Below are 20708 nucleotides of genomic sequence, written 5' to 3' on the forward strand. Positions count from 1 at the left end.
GCGCAAATTCACTGGACTTCACGAAGTCCATTATTTCTTCATCCGTCAGGTCTCTTGGCTTCCAGCCTGGCTCGACATCGACCATAATTTTAATCCCAATGGATTTCTTAGCAGTTTTCTGGCATTGTGTGATGATTATCTTGATAACACAGAATCCTAGCAGTACCATGGCTTGTAAGGCTCCCAGGAACTTGAATATATCACCCATCCATTGCGGGACCCATGAGAATAGGTTCCTGAACCAGCTATCATTGTCCACTTCATCCGTTTCATCGGTCATCTGGTTTTTTAGAGTTGTCAACATGCTTATGGCCTCTGTGAGGGTTCCATTTTCTTCGTCGTGCGATGGTATAAATGTGCAACATGATTCTCCGTTCTTTGCGCAAACACCTCCATCCATTGCGGTGAAATGTCAAGCACATATCTGTTCTGGAGGGTCATCAGTCTGCTCTCAGTTCTTCTCTGATCGCGTTGAATCCTTTTATTGTGGTATTGATGGTCTGCAATAACTCCCATCTGGTTATTTGCAACCATTTAGCATTCACTCCAATTTGGATGTGCAGCAGGAGCAGTGTGGTGAATACTGTTGAGGTGAGGCTGAATAGCCTGTGTTCGTATGGGATTGCATATAATGCCTCTTCGGATTTAGCGGAAAAGTAGTTTTCTCTCTTCATCCTGGATACCAGTTCTGCGGATCTCCTTTTCCTTAGATGTGCATCTGCTTTCGGGAAACTGTCCAGATTTAGGTCATTTTTTGGAATCACTAGTGCAGGAACGTGGACTTTCACCAGAGTGCATATGCCTCCCCAATTCTTCGGTAGTCTTATATATGCCTTTGATCCACATGCCCAGTAATGGTCCATGAAGACTGCAGTACCTTGTGTCATTCCTGGAGCTTCAAAGATTCTTCCGCAGTTTACATTCTATCCCATTTTCCTTGTGCCGTTACTTCGGAAGCATAGTTTTGGACTTTCCAGTGGTACTATTTGCAGGGGCCCTCCTCTGTCTTAAACCCATGTTACTAGTTTTACCATTTTTGGCCATAGAGGTTTGCATATCCTCTGTGAGTTTTCTATTGCTTCTTGGCAGGCTCCAAGGACAATCCAAGCTCGGCAGATTACTACTCCTTCTTCCCATCCATTTGGGGAAACCACTGACCCCCACATCTGCATTTGGCCTCTGTTCTTCCAGATTTGAGCTTCTTCTGCCATTTTTCCTTGGATGTTCAGTCTTGAGTTTATTTCCCATCTTATTCCTGATCCTTTGACATCAGGGTTCTCATATCTAATCACATGATACTTGGTGTGTGCCCTATTTCTTGTTTTGATGTCCTGAACGAACCCGTCTTCATCAGGGTAATCCTTCTCGTTGGCCCATATCAACGAGGCCTCTCTTCCCATAAATTGTCCTCTGGTGTTACACATTGCCACATGTGACATACAGTGTGCTGTAGGGACATCAATTTCTACAGCCACGAAGATCTTGGATTTTCCCATGCTGTATGGTAGTAGCGCACAGACGAAGCATTCACCTTCCGACTGACTTCACCCTACTTCCTTCATGTGTTGGTAGCATATGTTGTTTCCGAGATGGGCTTTGCTGTCCAGGTAGTCGTTTAAGTCATTGTTATCTTCATGCGGGCTTCTCTTGATTCTTAGGGTTCTCCTGTAATTCTCTATTATTACGTGTCTGAATGCGTCGGTACTGCTTTTCCATTTCGGGTATCTTGGTGGAGCAGGCTGCCTTGACTGTATCGCTGTGGTAGGGGACGGATTTGTGCTTCCTTCCCTTCCATTTTGCAGTCTGCCATAAACTTCCCATAGCCACCATTGGTTCATCAGCCTCCCTACCTGTGGCTGTGTTGTAGGTCTGTGGCTTGTTGCTTGCGTTGGGGCAGGTGTGCTTGCTGTTATAGTTTCTAAAGTTCTGTTCTTCAATTCCTTGTGCAGTTTCTTTGCTCTGACGATAAATGGGAACAAGTAACCTATTAGCATGTGTGTCTTTTCTGTGAGTTCTTTCGTGGCAACTTCTGTTTTTTCAAGGTATTTTACTATTTCCTCCTTCTTTGGCATTTCATTCGAATTTTCTTGGTTATCTCCACTATTCTCTGGAATTGGGTGTTCGGCGGGCAGTTTCTCCTTCTCTGCTGCCTTCGTTGGATGCCTAGTAGTCATTGACACCTGACCTTGTTTATGTGCATTCTGTGTGTGGGTGCGTGCTGTGGCCAGTGCTACATTATCATTCATTACGTGCTCACCCTGTCTCGAGCTTTTCTCTCCATTCATCACCTCACGTGTATATGTATCGCTGCTAATTACATTCAAATTTAACTAATTTGCTCCATCATTAGCCTTTCTTGGAACTGGGTGCTCTTGTAGGCCCCTGACGTTCGTTATCCAGTGGGTTTACACATAGGGGGACACTTCGTGCACCAATAAAGAAGGCAGTCCTGATTGTTAATGACAGAAAGAGAATGATGATCACCAAACATATACACATGATAGATTTGTAAGACATCTGGCAGCATTTTCTCCCAGGAAAGCGGGGGCGCCTTTCTGTTGGGGGTAAAACCAAGTTACTGTTCTGTGCCCCCATTTCGAATGAGGTCGTAGTCAGTTATTTATTTCTTCTTTTGCTCTGGTCAGTTGCTGTAAAGTTCAGTAACTAATAAAGTGATGTGTGCTATTCAAATGTCCCTTCTCACGAGTGACGATAGGAGTCTCTGGATATGCAGTACAGTTCCTGTGCTAGACTATGGAGAAGGGTTAGACTACCCTTTTAGCACATCACATTCATCCTGCATTTCTATAGTAACCACCGTCTCAGGGCACAACTCCAATTTGCCTCGGCCTTGAGGACATGCAGGAATCTGTTCAATGTGAAAAGCTGAAAAGATGGAACTACTAAAAATCACACAAAAATAAAATGTCGTAAAAATAAAAACAAAAAAAATAAAATAAAAGTGAACATGTGAAAAAATAGGAAAAAATAAGAAAAATGAAGAAAAAGGAGAATAGGATGATGAAATTCTTGTGTCTGCTCATTTCTCTTAGTCATAAGTTGAATAACAGTGTCTCTTTTCCCTATCTGCTTAACAGTGGAATGATGACGACAATATTCTATTTTGGATTTCCTCCTTCTAAGGCTCTCCTCAGCAGTGGATGTCCATAATTGCTTCTTGGTTGCGCTGCAATAGCCCTCAGGAGCCTGTTTAGTTGAGCGTGTTTTGCTGGATCACTGGAAAGTTTTCAATAAGGTGAAAGAGAACACGATAGGCGTATTGGCTGTCTTCTGGTGTTAATGACATTTGCTCTGATTTTCTAGCCTCTAGATCTCAGGCCTTCCTTGCAGCGGGAAAAGTCTTCATCTGTCCCACAGCGAAAAGGGTCTCACTGGAATCCCCTTAGGAATTCTCGCTGGAAATTAGACAGCTCCACTTGGAGCATGATGCCATGGAGAAGGGTTCTCATGTGTAAGAAATTGACTGGATCTCTTAGGAAGGTGACAACGTCAACATCAGCAGGCCTTCCCACCATTTCTGGATAGTCTGTGACTAGTCCGAGCATAACATTGTGTGCGAGCTGCATATCTGAGGGAGACAGGGACATCTGCCTTGTTTTGTAGGGGCCCGATCACAAGCCCTTCTTTTGATGCGAACAATTTTTACACCTTCCCGCTGCGTGGGTTGCAACCAAGTAATTTAATTTGTACCATACTTGTTTGAGATATTCATTGTTTCTTGGATCTCTGATAAAGGTTAGTGTATCTGTGGTTCTTCCGATGAGTCCTGGGTACTCCTCTATGATTCGGAAAAATATAGTATAGGTCAGTTCTTTGATGATCACTTGAGGTGGGAGCATTTGTGCCCTGTTCGCTGTATTCAGGCAGTTTGATAAGAGCTTCTGTGATGACAGTCAGCAGTTGCCGGATTACCTTCCTGTACGCCGGATCTTGAATAAAGTCTGTGACACTGGTTTCTCTCCCTATGAGCGACGGGTAAGACAACATCACAAGTTGAAAGTATTTGAGTATATACCACTTTAAATTTCTGCTGGAATGTACCATAGGTTCTGTGAACAAAGTCTCGATACTGCTTGCTTCCGGATACTGTGTTACACTTTCAGGAAATATTTATTGGCAGTCTATCAGGGTCTTGATTCTTTGTACTACCTGGGCGTGATGTGATTTCAACAAATTCAGTTCATCAGTGTTGTTATGGCTTTGGATGTGCTTCTCTTTACCCTGCAACTAGGATGCACAGAGTGTTCGTTTTTTATGTCCTTATCCCATTTTTGTTTCAGCGCAACTGTCCAATTTTAAGCTACAATTTCGCACAAAAGTTCCTTGTCTTTGTTTTGCTGCTCATGCGTCCTTTTTCCTCGTCATGGATCTTGTCTGTACTTGCTGAGGTGCTTCTCCTTTGTCTGTAGATTCTTTCGAGTTGGGTGCAGCGTGAGGGCTCTCTCCTACAAAGGGCTTGATGACATTCAGGAAGATCCAGGCTCTCCTGCCCTTGAGCTTGACAGCAGACGGGGTGCAGTCGTCCACAATAAACGGGCCATTAAACCTTGGCTCATCCCATCTTTTTCTTGTAAAGTTTCTCATGAGGACGCTGTCTCCAGGGAAGATGAGGGGTGCACACAGGCTGTGAGTTGCATCTGCATCAGCACTATCTGTTGTGGTTTGTGCTGTGCTGTCCCCTTTCCGCCGTCGCTGCAGCTGGCCTGAAATGGCAGAGGCGCTGAATGTGAGACAGTCCAGAGAGGCTTTCATCTCTTCTCCTAGAACCTCCCTAGTTGGCTGGGCATCACATCTAGCTCTGTCTCGGGGAGTAAGAGGGGTCCTCAACCTTCTACCAGTAACTATCTCGTGCAGCGTGAGGTGATGGTCGGAGCCTTGTTGGTTCCGAAGTGCATACAATGCCAATGGTATACAGTGCAGCCATCCCTTCCTTAATGTGAGCTTCAACTTGGCTATCCTTTCCTTAAGCAAGCTGATGATTTGTTCACATATCCCATTCCCCTCAGGATGATACGCCGACGAGAACTTGTGCCTTACACGAAGCAACAAGTTAATCTCTTCAAATATTGAGTTTACAAAATGGGCCCCATTATCTGATCTCATCTCTTCGCACACCCCCCATCTAGGGAACACTTCCCTCACCAGAAATTTTGCGCCACAGGTTGCATCGGGGTGTGTACAGGGACCTGCTTCTACCCATCTTGAAAAGGGACACACCACCACAATTAAATACCTGCACCCTTACACACCTGAATCATATCGACATAATCGATATGCAGGTGCTGGAAAGGTCCATTTGGTCTGGGGATGACTCCTCTCACTACTTTTAATGTGTGCCCAGAGGTGAATTGCTGGCAGGTAATGCAGTTTACCACAAAAAATGCAACACGCTAAATTCGGTGTGAACCGGTCTTCTGCAAGCGTTGCAGCAAGATTTTCCTTTGACATGTGTATGGGGTAGTGAAGCTGTTCTAATGCTACCTTTAGGAGGGTGACAGGCATTACTGGTTTACCAGTGCTGTCTTGCCTCCACAATCTGTCAGAGGGGTTTAAAGAACACCCTCGATGCTTCCATAAATTCTTCTCTTCCTGAGGTGCCTCCCCATGGAGCTCCATTAGCTGAGTCTGCCCCATATTGCTCTAGGCCTCTGGAGTGGCTCGTGCTATCATCATTCTTTCATGTTTATGTGCCACCTCCACGTCCATGATTGTTTCAGTTTTGGATGCCATACGCTTGGCTTCCGTGTCTGCTTCATGATTTCCACGTGACACGAAATCTGCCCCCTAGGTATGAGCGGCGCATTTTACGACCGCTATGCCCACTGGGAGCTGTAGTGCTTTTATCAGCCTGTCCAATAAGGTTGCGTGCTGCACTGGCGTGCCGTCTTCTCAGAGGTAGCCCCTCCTTTTCCCTCATGCTAGTCCTGCGTGCACTGTAGACGTCACATAGGCAGAGTCACTGTACACTGTTACTTTCTGGTCTGCATGATTCTCAATGGCGAGTATCAATGCCACTAGCTCTGCAGCCTGTGCCGAATAATGAGATGGGATTCGTGCACTGACAAGTACTTGGAACTCTCCATTCGTTATGTGTTTGATCACGGCCATGCCTGTATACCTTTGTCCATCTTCTTGGTCAATTCTTGAACACCCGTCAATAAAGACGATCTCTCCAAATGCCAGTGCATTTTCTTTTATCCTGAGGATCTCATCATAGAATTCCTCATAGTTCGCACAGTCGTGCACAGGTTCTTCCTCGGTGACTGGCTCAGCTATGAACGTAGTGGTGTTCACAGTTTTGCACTGCACTATTTTGATCAATGGATTAGAGATAATCACCTCATAGGCCGATGCTCTCTGAAAAGTCTGCGTGCCCTTTGGCTTCTCTAGTAGGGCAAACAGTGAGTGCTCAACATATAATGTCATGGAGTACCCCATCACAATGGATGACGCCTTCTTGATGGCGAAGGCGGCAGCAGCTAGATTTTGCTCGCAAGGGAAGTGGCCTTTCATGACCGGGTCCAGACTCCCGCTGTAATATGTTAGGGGCTTGTACCCCAACGAGGTTCGTTGTGCAAGCATTGCCGTCATAAAATTACCATCAGTATGAGAGAACAGATAGAATTCCTCCGCATAATTAGGAATCCCGAGAACTGGGGCCTTACAAATTACCCCCTTGAGTTCTGTAAACCCCTTCTCCATTTCCTCATTCCACTCAATTTCTTCTCGTGTTGCCTGTGCCTTTTTAAGGGCCTGTAGCAAGGGCTTGGTATACGAGCTGTGGTCAAAGACCCATGCTCGGACATAATTGCACAGGCCTAAGAAGCTTTACATTTGTTTTATCGTGCGCGGCTTGGCCGTGTTAATGATAGCTTCAGCCCTTTCTGGGGTTACCTTTTTCCCCTCATGTGAGATCAGTTGCCCAATGTACAACACCTCCTGTTGGCAGTACTGCAACTTTTCCTTGTCAACCTTATACCCATTCACAGCCAGTATAGTCAATAGCTGGACAGAATCTTGCCTGCATTGCTCTTCAGTGGTACTGCAGATCAGAATGTCAGCTACATTCTGCAAGACAACACTGTCCACCGCAATGTTACTTAGGTCCATCTGTAGGACTCAATTGAAAATGGATGGAGACTCACAGTACCCCTGTGGCAACCTCGTACTTTTCAGGCGCATTTGTCTGAAAGTAAATGACGTCAGGTCTTGTGAGTCACGGTGCAATGGAATCGAGAAAAATGCATTTTTCAAATGGATCACCGTGAAATATGTCACCTCAGTGGGTATGTTGCACAAAATTGTGGAGGGGTTCGGGACTAGAGGGAACTCGGCTTCGACTGTGTCATTCAATGCTCGTAAATCCTGGATTAAACGCCAAGACCCTCCCTTTGATTTCTTGACTGGATAAATCACTGTGTTGCAAGGTGATTCTGACGTCACTCGAATGCCTTCCTCCATCATGGCGGAGATAGTCTTTGCAATTCCTTCATCTGCCTCTCTGGACATGGGATATTGTTGTGCTCGTGGTCAAATTGCTCCTGGTTTTAATTTGATTTTCACTTCACCCACCCGTTTCAGGAGACCTACATCATAGGGCCCAGAAGTCCATACCGTGGCAGGCACTTGGGCCATGTCATTATCAAAGTATTCTGGACGTTTTAGTGCCAACATCATTCTCTGTGGTACCTCTCTTCTGATCATTTTGACCCGAAATATGAGACTCACTTCTACTCTTGACTCTTCTAGGTCAGGGTGTTCTTCAAACAGATCGTCATCGGTGACGTCAGTCACTCGATACCCTTTTTCGATGGCGACAATAGCACACCATGGTCTGCCCTCATCGTCATATCCTTCAACTAATACCACTTTTCCTCGCACTGCGGCAGATTGTATCATTAAGGGAAATACTTGTCCCTCCTCTTCGTGCATGGGTATTCTTGGTCTGAATAGAAACTCATCAGGGGCTCTCATAGTTTTGTCTGCGATGCCTGGCAATCCCGCCATAAGCATTCGTACGCCATATGTGAAAACTTCTGGCTCCAGTGGTATAGCTCTCATAGCTGCACCTCCAGAGCATGCTCTGATCATTTTGCACATGTTCGAATAATGCATTCCTGGGGTGGAGCACACTATGCCATCCTCAGTAAACGAGATGGTCATACTCAACTTTGTCATCAAGTCCCGACCCATGATATTTACTGGGGACTGACGAGAATATAATAGAGGTACATTCATTTCGCTCTCCCCTACAGAGACTGGGAGTGCATCAGTAAAGGGAACTCTACTATGAGCTCCAGTAAAACTCTGGGTATCTATAGCCTCGCCGGACATGGAGAACTTGCCTTCTCGTATGCACGAACGCGTTGCACCCGTGTCAACTAAGAAGGAATATTCTTTCCCCCCTATGGTGACAATTACCCTAGGTTCCCTGTTAGGGTCTGGTGTCACTGATAGGATAGAACACATCAGAGTCCCCTGTGAGCTGTCCTATTTCATTTACAGGTTCGGTCCACTGTAAACTTGTGGGTTTCCCCCATTTCCGTGGTTAATTCCCCCACCGGAATTACTGCTCTGAGCCATTTGTGGCGGTGCCTGCTGGGGTTGTCCCTGTGGCACATTACCCATGTTCAGTGGCTGAACCACTTGCTGTGCACCTTGCTGCAAGCCAGCCGCCTGCTGCTGCACGGTATAATTTTGTGCACTGCCCTGTTGCGGGGTAGCAGGTAGATTCACCACGCCTACCCCATCCCTTGGTTGTTTTGCCATATGCTTTGGCTTCTGCACATGCGTGCCCCGTGTCCTGTCACTCCACACAGCCAACATATTGGCGGTGGTCGGGCCATCTGTCCATCTAACGTAGCTGGACTGCCCATCTGTGCGTTCTGGACACCACCTTGAACATTTTGAAAACCTCCTTGGTTACCTCGAAACCCTCCCTGATTACTCTGCCATCCTCTTCCTCCAAAACCCCTTCCCCTTGGGTAAAATCCTGCGTTACCCTGGGTATTCTGCGATGGATTGGTAGCTTGTAGTGCAATCGATTCAGCTGGGCTTGTTAGCATGGCTCCCTCGAGAACATACTTAGAAAGCTTCCTTTGCACCAGCTTCGCCTCTTCTCTCTTACGCGTTGCCTCCTTCTTCCGATTCTTTTCTTGCAACAGCCTACAGTAATGTGCAATTGTCAACTGGATTTCGGCCCATGGTTTAGCTTCTATTCCTACCAATTTCTTGAGCTCTTTTTGCACTGGTTCTGGTAACCCTTGGCACAATATGTGATAGAATACAGGGATAGATTTCGTCCAAGACTCATGCGTTTCGAGTACCCACGCGTCCTGAAAAGTTTGGATATAAAGCAACGGATCCTCTGACTCTTTAATTTTTTCGAGTCATTATAGCTCCCATATCAGATGCATCTGGATATAGCGTATGCACCGCTTTCCACACTGCTGCTCTACAGTTATTAAATTGCGCTCCGTCATGGGAGGTGTCAATTATGGTTACCCTAGGGTAGCCCGCCCTTTTCCACATGTCGTCTGCTCTTTCACCGAGTATAGCAATTAGGAGTCTCTTAATGTCCCCTATGGCTAGGGTGACGCCCCCGTCATTTTCTCTAACTCATGTATCCACTTTCCGGCTCCCTTGTCAGCATTGGAAGCTTATTTTTAAGGTTCTCTCGGTCCATGTGTGGCCATGGAATATATTGCGGTCTTGCTCCCTCTTTTTCTAGTAGTGGGAATTGGAATGCACAATCCTCTTTTTCTTTCCCCGTACCTCTCTGGTCTTTCGCTGGGGTGGCGTTCCCGCCTTGCCGTCTACCTGGCAATGCTCTTAGCTTATCCGCATAGGCAGGGGCTAACGCCCCCCTCTGACCGTGGGGTGTTTCCCCATGTCGGCTGGACTGTCCAGCGGCCTTTGGCGTCCTACTTATGGACCCACCAGCATCTGACCATCGTACCTCTCGGTCCCCTGGGAGCTGCTTTTCGCACCGTCTCCCTTCGTCATGCGCAACTTCCTCCCTTTCCCCACCGGAGTCAGACTCTGAATACTCCCTGTTCACACAACTCCTTGCATCATCTTCGTTCTGTCCAATTTCTAGTCTATCTAGGGACAGTCCCCTACTCCCACTACTTCGGGTGACATCCTCAGTGTCATATAGCTGAGTGTTTTCTAAGCGCTCATACTCCCTTTCCCCTTGGGAGATTAGTTCCAGCCCCATCTCATCATATATTCTATCAATAGTTTCCCCGATGCTTCTGGTGTCGAAGTCATTGTCAATATTTGTCCCGCTTGTACCTGGTACCGCATCGCTAGCAGGAAATAACTCTTCTATGTCTTCCCAGTCTACAACAGGATTGGGTTTAATGACTTCCCGTTCCAAATACTCAAGATCTCGTGCCCTGTGTTTACGCTTGCGTTCTGCTTCCTTATTTATTTCCTTTCACTTCTTTGCTTCTTCTCTAGCCAAATCTACTTCTCTCATTCGCTCGTTTCTACGTTCCTTTGCCCTTCTACTTTCCTCATCTTCTCGCTTCTTCACTTTCTTTTCGTGCACTCTCCTTTCTTCCTCCAACTTTAGCATGTTCTGCCTGTACTTTTCGTAGGCAGCGTATTGTGTGCGTCTGAGCGGTATTCCCTGCTCTTCGCGAAATAGTTGTTTTCTCCTCAACCTATCCTTCTTTCTTACCCTCTCGTCTCTTATGTCTTGTTCTTTCTCCTTTTCTCTTCTTTGCACCTCATCAGACCATTCACTCGGTCTTACGTCATCACTTCCTTTTCCATCTAATTTCAATAATATCTGTCCTTTCATCCATTCATCTTTTGCGAATGCTAACTCATCACTTCCTTTCCGCTTTTTTCCCTCTCTCTCCCTATCGCGAGGTGCACTAGTCTGTGTCTGACCCTTTCTTCCATCGCACCGCCTCTCCTTGTCCCTCGGGACTGTGGAGGTCAAATCAATTTCTTGTTCATTCTCTTTCATCTCATCACTACTGCATGTAGGTGACTCATATGCAGGGTTGCTATACCTTGTGGTTGCTTTGAGCTCTCTCAACGGGTAAAGATCCTCTGGCTTGCTTCCCTTAATGACTGGTTCCGGCGGGGCAGGTGGCGCTGTAGGCGTCTCACACCCCTCCGTACATACGTTTAATATCCAGTCTGTGGGTGGTTCTTCTTCCTTCGCTTACTCGAACATTTTCCAAAGTTTGAGGACAGCAAGGCGTTTTTCTAGCTTCTTGCCGGTATATGTGGCGTGTGGGAATGTTGTCATGTGCTGTAAAACAGCCTTAGGCAGTGACCCGTTCTGGGGCCAAGCATTAACATCTTATTGGCAGTACCCTTAACCCACTACTGCCTGTATTTTTTCAATTTTACAGCATGCTTGGGCAGCTGCTTACATAAATGCGCAAGTGGGGTAACTTCCTCCATTCTTAATTTTTGTCACCATCAATATTCACACACAGTTCCTTAAGCTTTCCACTAGTATGAGCGAGCACCACATACGCAAGCTCCAATCCAACCTTTTCCCGCCAAATTTTGTATCAACAATTTGCTCAAAACTCATCAATTCAAAGGCGATTCCCTCTTAGTTAGGAAATCGCATAAAGCCAAAATGCATTGCAATCAATCAATAATACAATAATTTCACATTTGACATTTGATATTCTTTACGTTTTACTTCAGGTGCCCCCCTGATATTCTTTACGTTTTACTTCAGATGCTTGAGTCATTACCCCCTATATATATACAGTCTTCTCTACTTCTGACTATTATATTTTTTCCTCCACCCTCTGTTACCTTCCCCTTACTGCCTCTAGTGCCTATATGACATTTGCCAAAGTTACGAGTTTATTGTTTCACTCACCGATTGCATTGTTTCCTCTCTGGAGCTTCAGGATCACCGCCCCTTTACTCTTCCTGCTTTTAAGGTTTTCTTCCGATCCGCTGCCCATGGGAATGAGAAGGCTTATGCTTGGAAAGGCGGGTTCCTTCAGACCCACTGCAGATTTTTTGGGATTCTTTACTCTATCATTGTCCACTGGAAGCTTCTCAGCCTACTCAGCCAGAATGATCTTACCGAAGGCCCAGAGTTACTTCGTGCCTTCGGTCTAAGGGTGTCTTACACTATATCAATCGATAATCTATAATTGATGCCCGAAACCATCCTCATGCTACCAAGTGTTCACGAGGAGAGGAAATCACTGATGGTCCCATAGGTCAGCTCTCACCGTCTAGAACTTGTAAGATAAGATAGCTGCACCATGTGAGGACAGGGGGTTCAGGATTCACTTACTCCGACACGACTCAATAACGAGGACTCAGTAGTTTGGCAAAGGGAAGTCCGTTTAATGATACATACATCAAACAGGGAAACAAATGGGAATCAGCTGTAGTGCGATCACCTGTCTCGCTGCGACTTCCGCGAACTTTGGTAGAACAGCAATTCTTATAGGCACAAATCGTCATCACTGACGTCTTATTTCTATAAAAAATCATCATGCAATATAATTGGTTAGGAAAGGTAACTTAAGTATAGGTGCTATATCTGTATATAGAAATAAAGCATGTGGATTCGATAACTCTTATTGGGTGGGCGTCTACGCCCATCCCTCTACAACAAACGTGATTGACGTCACTACAAGTACGACGTCTCATTGATTACAGTGTCTATAGGACCCTAGATTACATGGTCTATTGTGATTGGGCAAGTTACACCCCTAGACATAAATCTCCATTTTAATTATCAGCATGCAGAATAGACACCCAGGTGCCTAGTGCCCCAAGATTCACCCTTCCTCCTTTCCATCCATCAATGTTTTAGGGCTATGTGTCAATTAGTTGGCTGGGTATGGTCTCGGAACTGTAGCCTCTTATCAGGAAAAGTTATGGCATCCTCGGGTTCCAGATGACATCAGGCGATGGTACCTCTTCGCGCCTGGCTGGTCACGTGTTGGTTCACCGTGAATCTGCTTCAGTTTCAAGCCTTTTGTGCATTTAATTCTGTGTTAGCCTAGCCACCTGCATGGGCCTCTCTTATCTTGACCTTCATGAGGCAGGCTGGTATGCTCTGAAGTTTGAGTCTTGTTAGCTGATGCTCTCCTCCCCTTCTCTGGTTGACCTCGATTTCCTAGGCATGAGCCGCTCATTGTTGAGTTTCGATTCTGCTACTTCTCTTGCCTTTGGCTGGGTTTCGAAACTTGGCCTGTCAGGCCTCTAGCCGCCTGGGTACATTTCTGCTTTTACAAAATGGAGTCGCACTTGTATAATGTGCCTTATCGAGGTAGATATATGGTTGGCGCAAGCAGTATCGACTTCTTAGTATCTTGCATTTCAAGCCTATTTACACACGTTTAACAGGTCGGTTGCTTCCATCTTGTCCCGTAGCACCGTTTCCGTACGTTTTAGCATTGTCTCTTCTCTGTGTCCATTACATTTATTTTGTAGTTACTCGTACTGGCGTGCTTGTCTTCAATAGCCGCTTTTGTTCATTCATGAGTCTGTTCAGGCCCTTAAGTCATTTCCACTGGCCTCCCATTAAGGCTTTTGCAGTCTCTTCGTGGATCGTGTGTAGGTACTCTTCGTTCCGTATCAGCGGCTGGTATGGCTGTCTGATAGGGTACCGCGATGCCCAGGGTTGTCGAGTTATGGTTGCGTCAACAGGTACGGATCTTCTTATGTACATGGGGCAAAGTCCCAGTGCGGTTCTCTGTCGGTTCATTTGTTCCTCATACGACGCGTATCTTGGTGAGTACCCTTTTGGCAGCTCTAACTGAGGGGCAGGGGTGCAGGTCATGCCTGGGACCTCCTTTACAGCTTCATATTTATATATAACCAAGGTATTGCGACCGGGAAAAAAAGCATATGTGGTTAAAGATATTTTGAACATGGTTGCAAGTACACTTAAATACAGTCCATGGCAGCTGGAATTAGTTTGATTTCAGCAGGCTATTTTAAGAAGGCACACATCACACATCACACAGTAGATGCCCGTTACGAGATCACATTGCAGTTGTGTCTGTGCACAGAGCCCAACAGCAAGTACATGTGTGCACTATACATTTCAGCATGGAACATTTTAAAAGAGGGCTGGTTTAGGAGCATCATTTTGCATTATGCATAGCAAAAACAAATAAATGCTCCGGGTCGTGCTCCTCGCTGATGGCATTCTTTCACAGTACTATTTGCTTTGTTGTTAACTTAGAGTTAAAAGGGCATGCCAGTGGATAGGGGCACCTTTATTCAGAGAAGTCATTGATGGTAGCAAGTCTAGTGGAGTTGGAAGGGGTTCATTAAGGTTTATTGAAGGTTCTCAGACTTCACTACATTCAGGTGTAACCAGTCCTGCTGCATCCCTTTTTAGTTTGGGCTATGAGCCTAAACTATTGCAATAGAGTACAGATAGGGAGGAATGGCATATGAGGAGGGACACATATAAATAGGTGCTGTTTGGTATGAGCTCACCCATTGAGTGCCCATGGCTATGGTATTCCATATGGGCATTCCCACCTATTCCTGCCTCTCTCCGCCCAAAGCTCTTCCTCATGGGAACTCTGAGCATGCTTTAATCAATCCTTGCCATCAGACTTTGCACTTGAAGTGTCTGCAAGGGTTTTTTCGAAGCAGTCTTCTGAGAGTTAATGACTTAATTGAAGATGTAAACATGCTGCTGGTGTAATAAAAGTGTCATATGGTCAGCCTTCAGCCACTCGATTTATTAGCATTATGCATGTCCATCATTGAAGTCCTGTTAAAAACAAGAATTGGCAAAGCCAACCGTTTTGTCTTGACATAAGTGTTAGGCATGTGCCAGGCACATCTCTTAATGCCCAGGTACTCGTACCATTTTGCACCTGCTACCATCGATGGCTAGTTAATACCTATATGGCACTGCCTGGCAACTGCCTTTCCTACGCCTACAGAAAAGCCCAAACTGTTGGTAATGCCCATGCTTGTTTATATGTGCACCAGGCAAACCACAGCATGCTGTGACCACTATCTACTCTGCTCGGATGAATGTGTATATTTCGTAGGTTTCTGTTGTTATACTCCAGTTCTGGGAGTTTCTGACTGAAACTTTGCTCTTCGCTTGTGAGGAGGCATTGAACATTAAGGGGAATGGTTCAACAAGAAGTGAATTTATGGAGTTGTTGTTTAGGGTCTGTGCAGATGCTGAAATGAGGGTGCATTAGAAAAGTAGCGTGGGCCATAGATTTGTGTCTACTATCCATATGTTGGCAATATCAGTCCAAAGGGAGGACAAGATTATATGAAAATGGATAATCTATTCAGATTAGAGTGGTTTGACTTTAATTGAGAATGTATATCTGCCATAGCACGACAAAGTAAACAACAATGGCGGTCACCTTTGGTGAGAGACTGCTGAGGATCATATGATGTCTGCAGTGTGGTCCGAGTGAATGGACGATAACTGGTGATGGTGCTGTGTACGAAGGGCCGCAAACTATTTAGGACTTGGTATGTATGGATGTATATTTGGGATTTATATCGTGCAGACCAAGTTAGAAAGCAACAGATCGCTATACTAAGGGGATGCACCCAATAGTTTACAAGTAAGTCTGCAGTGATGGCAGAAGCTCTGGGATGGGCAGAAGGTGCGGGAGGGATGATCCAAAGGGAGAACAATAAGATTGAATGTAGTGATTGGTGATGTTTTTTAGAGGGGTATAGCCTTCAGATATATAGGAAGAAGGAGGCCAGTCTAATCTGCATTGGTACTTGCTCCAGAGACAGAGTGCATAGCAGGAGAAAGCCCTTGTTCCCTCTTGTCTTCCTTTGTTTCCAGCCTGGCAATGTTGTGGCCCTGGCAGTGTGCTCTCCTGCAGAGAATGGGAGCATCTCTGCCAGGTAGATGGGTGTTTTGGTTTTGACTGCTTTCCCGGTCATGTGAGCTGTCTTGGACATGAAGTATGCTTGGAGGGTAGCCAGTGAATGGAGGTTGTACATTACAGTCAGGAGCTGCATTACATTAAGCTGATCATCCAATATATTGCCAGTTGGGATCACCAAGGTCTTCGGAGTTGGAGTCTTGGAAAGTGGGCATCCGAATATGGATGCAGTTAATCAGCTGTAGAAGGCATCAGGTGCATTCATACCCTGTCATCATCTAAGAAAGTGCATTGCACAACGCATGAACACATGGGTCGGCCTATCAACCTCGTGCTGAGTGCTGGATGTTCGTGGCTCGTGCATTTTCGTATGTGTGAAGGCAACTAAAATCCAGAGATTTCGCAAAGAAACAAACACAAATATTGCAACCATAAACAGAACCTCAGAAGTATCCACACTAATGACCTCTAGCATAAAAAAGCTCAGAATGTAGTCTGTTAACAAAAATAAGGACTTGTCCTCCTTATTTGTTTTTAGAGACATATGCAAACTAACCTTAAGTCACATCGAGCATAGTTCCCATAACCTGATGACTCTGAAAACAGGAGCGTTGGGGCCAAATCAACTAAGTTTCCATTTCCATTGACAGTGACATGACATGGGCATACCTCTAAAGTCACCCTCTTTTGAAGGCTGTCACTCTTTCGGACACATTGGGCCTCATTATAATGTTGGCAGATATGGTATGAATGGTGCTGGTAAGGCAAAGGCACCGTTCATAAGGTACCGCCGAATTACGAGTTCTGCTCGTGGGTGCCTGACAGCCCACCAGTTGATAATGGTGCCGGTGCAAACATGCTCCCCACCCACATTCTGCCCTATGGGGCAGAATGGGGATCGGGAGCCCGGCAATACCGCCACCCGCGAATGGGCAATTACCGGCCCATTCAACTCGTAATGGGCCGGTTATTGCCCAATTGCGGGTGGCGGTGCCGGTAGCGTGTTTGGCGGTAGCCGTGCCTGTAAAACAGGCACGGCTACCGCCAAACTCATAATGAGGCCCATTGTCACCCTTCCACAGCACACTTGTCTTTCATAGTCTTCAAAGATTCCACCACCTGCAAAAACGTTTACCAACAGTCAGATATGAATCAGTCCCCATTTTTGTGAATTAGGATCCCATGTCCCACTGCCACCAAACACATCAGAGTCCCATTCCACCCTCCTTGAAGAGTCAATAGGTTGCAAAGCATTAGTGTGGGGGGGGGATTCCCGATAAGGGCTCATGGCTAATTGCAGCCCCCCAATTGGGAGTGACTGATTGCAACATTAGTCGGCCATTTACACTGTATGTGCTTTCTTTTTAGAGACTTCTGAGGAACCAAGCATCAGTGTGGAAGAGGAAGACCTGAACGTTGTGTGCAAGGCTGTCGGAGGCTGCCCTGAGCAGATACATTGGCGGGACAGCAACGGGAAAACCTGGACACAGAGTGCCACATTCGAGGAAAAGGCTGACGCCATCACCAGCACCTTGCTCTTACAGGGCTCCACCAACCAGACAGTGTATTACTGCACGGTAACCTATCGGCAGTTAAACAAGACAAGCAATGCAACTAAGAGCATAACAATCCCAGGAAGCACAACCTCAGGTGTGTATTGTATTGTCAGGGTGGCATGGGCTGGGGATTAACAGGCTACAAACAATTAACACATAGTGTAGGGTCCACTTACACGTAGAAGAGGTACCCCACACGTATCAGCGTTGCAGGCATACCTCATACATATAGCAAGAGCTGGCCCACTACCATCTGGCAGTACCATCTTTCTTTGTACTTAAAAGAGGGGCAGCACAAGCAGCAGGGCAGACATCCCACCCTGAGCATGGAGGGAGAGCACAGTCAGAAGTGCAGGCTTCTCACACATGCAACCAAGACATGTAATGATTGAACGGTGTTGAATTAATTTTAAACACCGCCATTGTGTCCGTACCACAGTTTTTTAGCCAGTACAATTCAAAACTGGGACTTCACATTAAGTAGTTAGTTCACAGTTCTCAAACTTGAAAAGAGGGCAACACAGCTCTGACACTGACAGAAAAGAGGAATAGCACAGACAGCAGTGAAGGCTTACACATATGAAAAAGAGGGGCAGTACACACACAGAAATACATGCTTTCCTCAGACACAAAAAATGGACCGCACATGAGCAGTACAAGCTTCTCACACATACAAAATAGGGACAGCACAACAAGCAGTGCAGGCTCCTTGCACAGACAAAATAAGGACAAGACAGCTAGCAGTGCAGAGGATTCTCATACACACAAAAGATTAACACCCAGCAGTGCAGGCCTCTCATACAAGTAATGGACAACAGAGACAGCAGTGCAAGCTTCTCACACACACAAAAGAGAGAGAGAGAGAGCACAGTCAGCAGTGCAGGTTTCCCACAAATACAAACAGAGTTAGCACAACCAGTAGTTGGGGCTTCTGACACATTTCAAATAGGGACCAAATAGGGACAGCACAGACAATAAAGCAGGCTTTTCACACATACAAAAGAGGTGCCAACACAGCAAGCAATGGAGGCTCCTCCGGGATAGCATTAAAGGCTTCTGAGGGACAGAATAAGAAGCAGCACAGGCTTCTCACATATATTCAACAGAGGGACTGCTCAGATAGCCCAATGGAGGCTCCTTATGTGTATAAACGATGAACAGTAAAGACAGCGATGCAGGCTACTCGCACCTACAAAAGAGGGCCAACATGGCACAGCAGTGAAGGCTCCTCCAGGACAGCAGTACAGGCTCCTACAGGACAGCAGTACAGGCTCCTCCAGGACAGCAGTGCAGGCTTCTCCGGGGCAGCAGTACAGGCTCCTACAGGACAGCAGTACAGGCTCCTCCAGGACAGCAGTGCAGGCTTCTCTGGGGCAGCAGTACAGGCTCCTCCAGGACAGCAGTACAGGCTCCTACAGGACAGCAGTACAGGCTCCTCCAGGACAGCAGTACAGGCTCCTACAGGACAGCAGTACAGGCTCCTACAGGACAGCAGTGCAGGCTCCTACAGGACAGCAGTACAGGCTTCTACAGGACAGCAGTGCAGGCTCCTCCAGGACAGCAGTACAGGCTCCTGCAGGACAGCAGTACAGGCTCCTAGAGGACAGCAGTACAGGCTCCTCTAGGACAGCAGTACAGGCTCCTCCAGGACAGCAGTACAGGCTTCTCGGGGACAGAACAAGAAGCAGCACAGGTGTTTCACATTTATTCAACAGAGGGACTGCACAGACAGCCTCAATGGAGGCTCCTTATGCGTATAAAAGATGAACAGTAAAGATAGCGATGCAGGCTACTCGCACCTACAAAAGAGGGCTAAGATGGCACAGCAGTGAAGGCTCCTCCAGGACAGCAGTACAGGCTCCTTCAGGACAGCAGTACAGGCTCCTACAGGACAGCAGTACAGGCTCCTCCAGGAAAGCAGTACAGGCTCCTACAGGACAGCAGTACAGGCTCCTCCAGGACAGCAGTACAGGCTCCTACAGGACAGCAGTACAGGCTCCTCCAGGACAGCAGTACAGGGTCCTACAGGACAGCAGTACAGGCTCCTCCAGGACAGCAGTGCAGGCTTCTCTGGGGCAGCAGTACAGGCTCCTACAGGACAGCAGTACAGGCTCCTACAGGACAGCAGTACAGGCTCCTCCAGGACAGCATTACAGGTTTCTACAGGACAGCAGTACAGGCTCCTCCAGGACAGCAGTACAGGCTCCTCCAGGACTGCAGTACAGGCTCCTACAGGACAGCAGTACAGGCTCCTCTAGGACAGCAGTACAGGCTCATCCAGGACAGCAGTACAGGCTTCTCGGGGACAGAACAAGAAGCAGCACAGGCTTCTCACATATATTCAACAGAGGGACTGCACAGACAGCCTTAATGGAGGCTCCTTATGCGTATAAAAGATGAACGGTAAAGACAGCGGTGCAGGCTCCTCGCACAAAGAGGGGAAGCACAAACAGGCTTTACACACTTAAAAAAGGACAGCATATGTAGCAGGAGTGCAGACTTTTCTTATACGAAAAACGGCAGCTCTAGTGCTACCTTTCTTCAGACACAGAAGATGCATGCGGTGGACAGAAGCCGAGAAGTACCATTCTCTCACCTCCACAAAGGGATAGCACAAGGAGTAGTGCTACAAACTTTCATCACACAAAAGATGCAGCGTAGAATAGAGTCCTGCCAGCCTCCCTATCACAACAAGTTTAGCATTGGCAACAGTGCCCTGCAGTAAAGCTGACTTTTCTCACACACAACAGGTACAATATTGGCAGCAACACTTCACGTTTTGCTCACACACAAAAACGTCTAAAGTACAGGCAGGATATGCTCCTTGCTGAGAGAGCAGGTAAGGGTTGGCCTCAGCAGTGCACTCCTCGATTGCAATCGCTCTCTCTCTCTCTCTCTGTCTCTCTGTCTCTCTCTCGCTCACTCGCGCGCGCAAAGCGTAGGACACAGCAGTGCTCCCATCTTTAACACTTACCCTTAGAACATGTATAGAATCGGAGGCACTTTTGCAAATGTCACTCAAATATGGCAGCAGTAGTAACGAATGGTGGAAGTGCTGCATGCATTCATTACACATCGACCGAGTGCAGCCTGGGCAGCCTCGCGCAGGCTTCTCTCCTACACAGAGAACGTATACAGAACAGCGGCCGTACAAGGTGCCCTGACACGTCACGCAGAACTAGTATAGCATGGGCAGCAGAACACAAATCACCCCTTAGAAATAGAGCAGGTGCACTCTGGGAAGACACTTAAATCACGCGCAGAAGAATACGTCATGTTGGGTGAA

General features: G+C 46.6%; 1 protein-coding gene across 2 annotated transcripts in view; it reads left to right on the forward strand.

Moving 5' to 3' along the window:
• LOC138582898 (uncharacterized) overlaps positions 1 to 20708 on the forward strand; it is a 418590-nt gene that overhangs the window by 358191 nt on the left and 39691 nt on the right. For both annotated transcript variants that reach the window (XM_069654622.1, XM_069654621.1), the window contains exon 5: positions 17235 to 17516. In XM_069654622.1, coding sequence (XP_069510723.1) covers positions 17235 to 17516 — 282 coding nt within the window. The remainder of the gene's footprint in view (positions 1 to 17234; positions 17517 to 20708) is intronic.

This window comes from Ambystoma mexicanum, chromosome 3q (assembly GCF_040938575.1).
Source record: "Ambystoma mexicanum isolate Mex_15411 chromosome 3q, UKY_AmexF1_1, whole genome shotgun sequence".
NCBI classification, from domain to species: Eukaryota; Metazoa; Chordata; class Amphibia; order Caudata; family Ambystomatidae; genus Ambystoma; species Ambystoma mexicanum.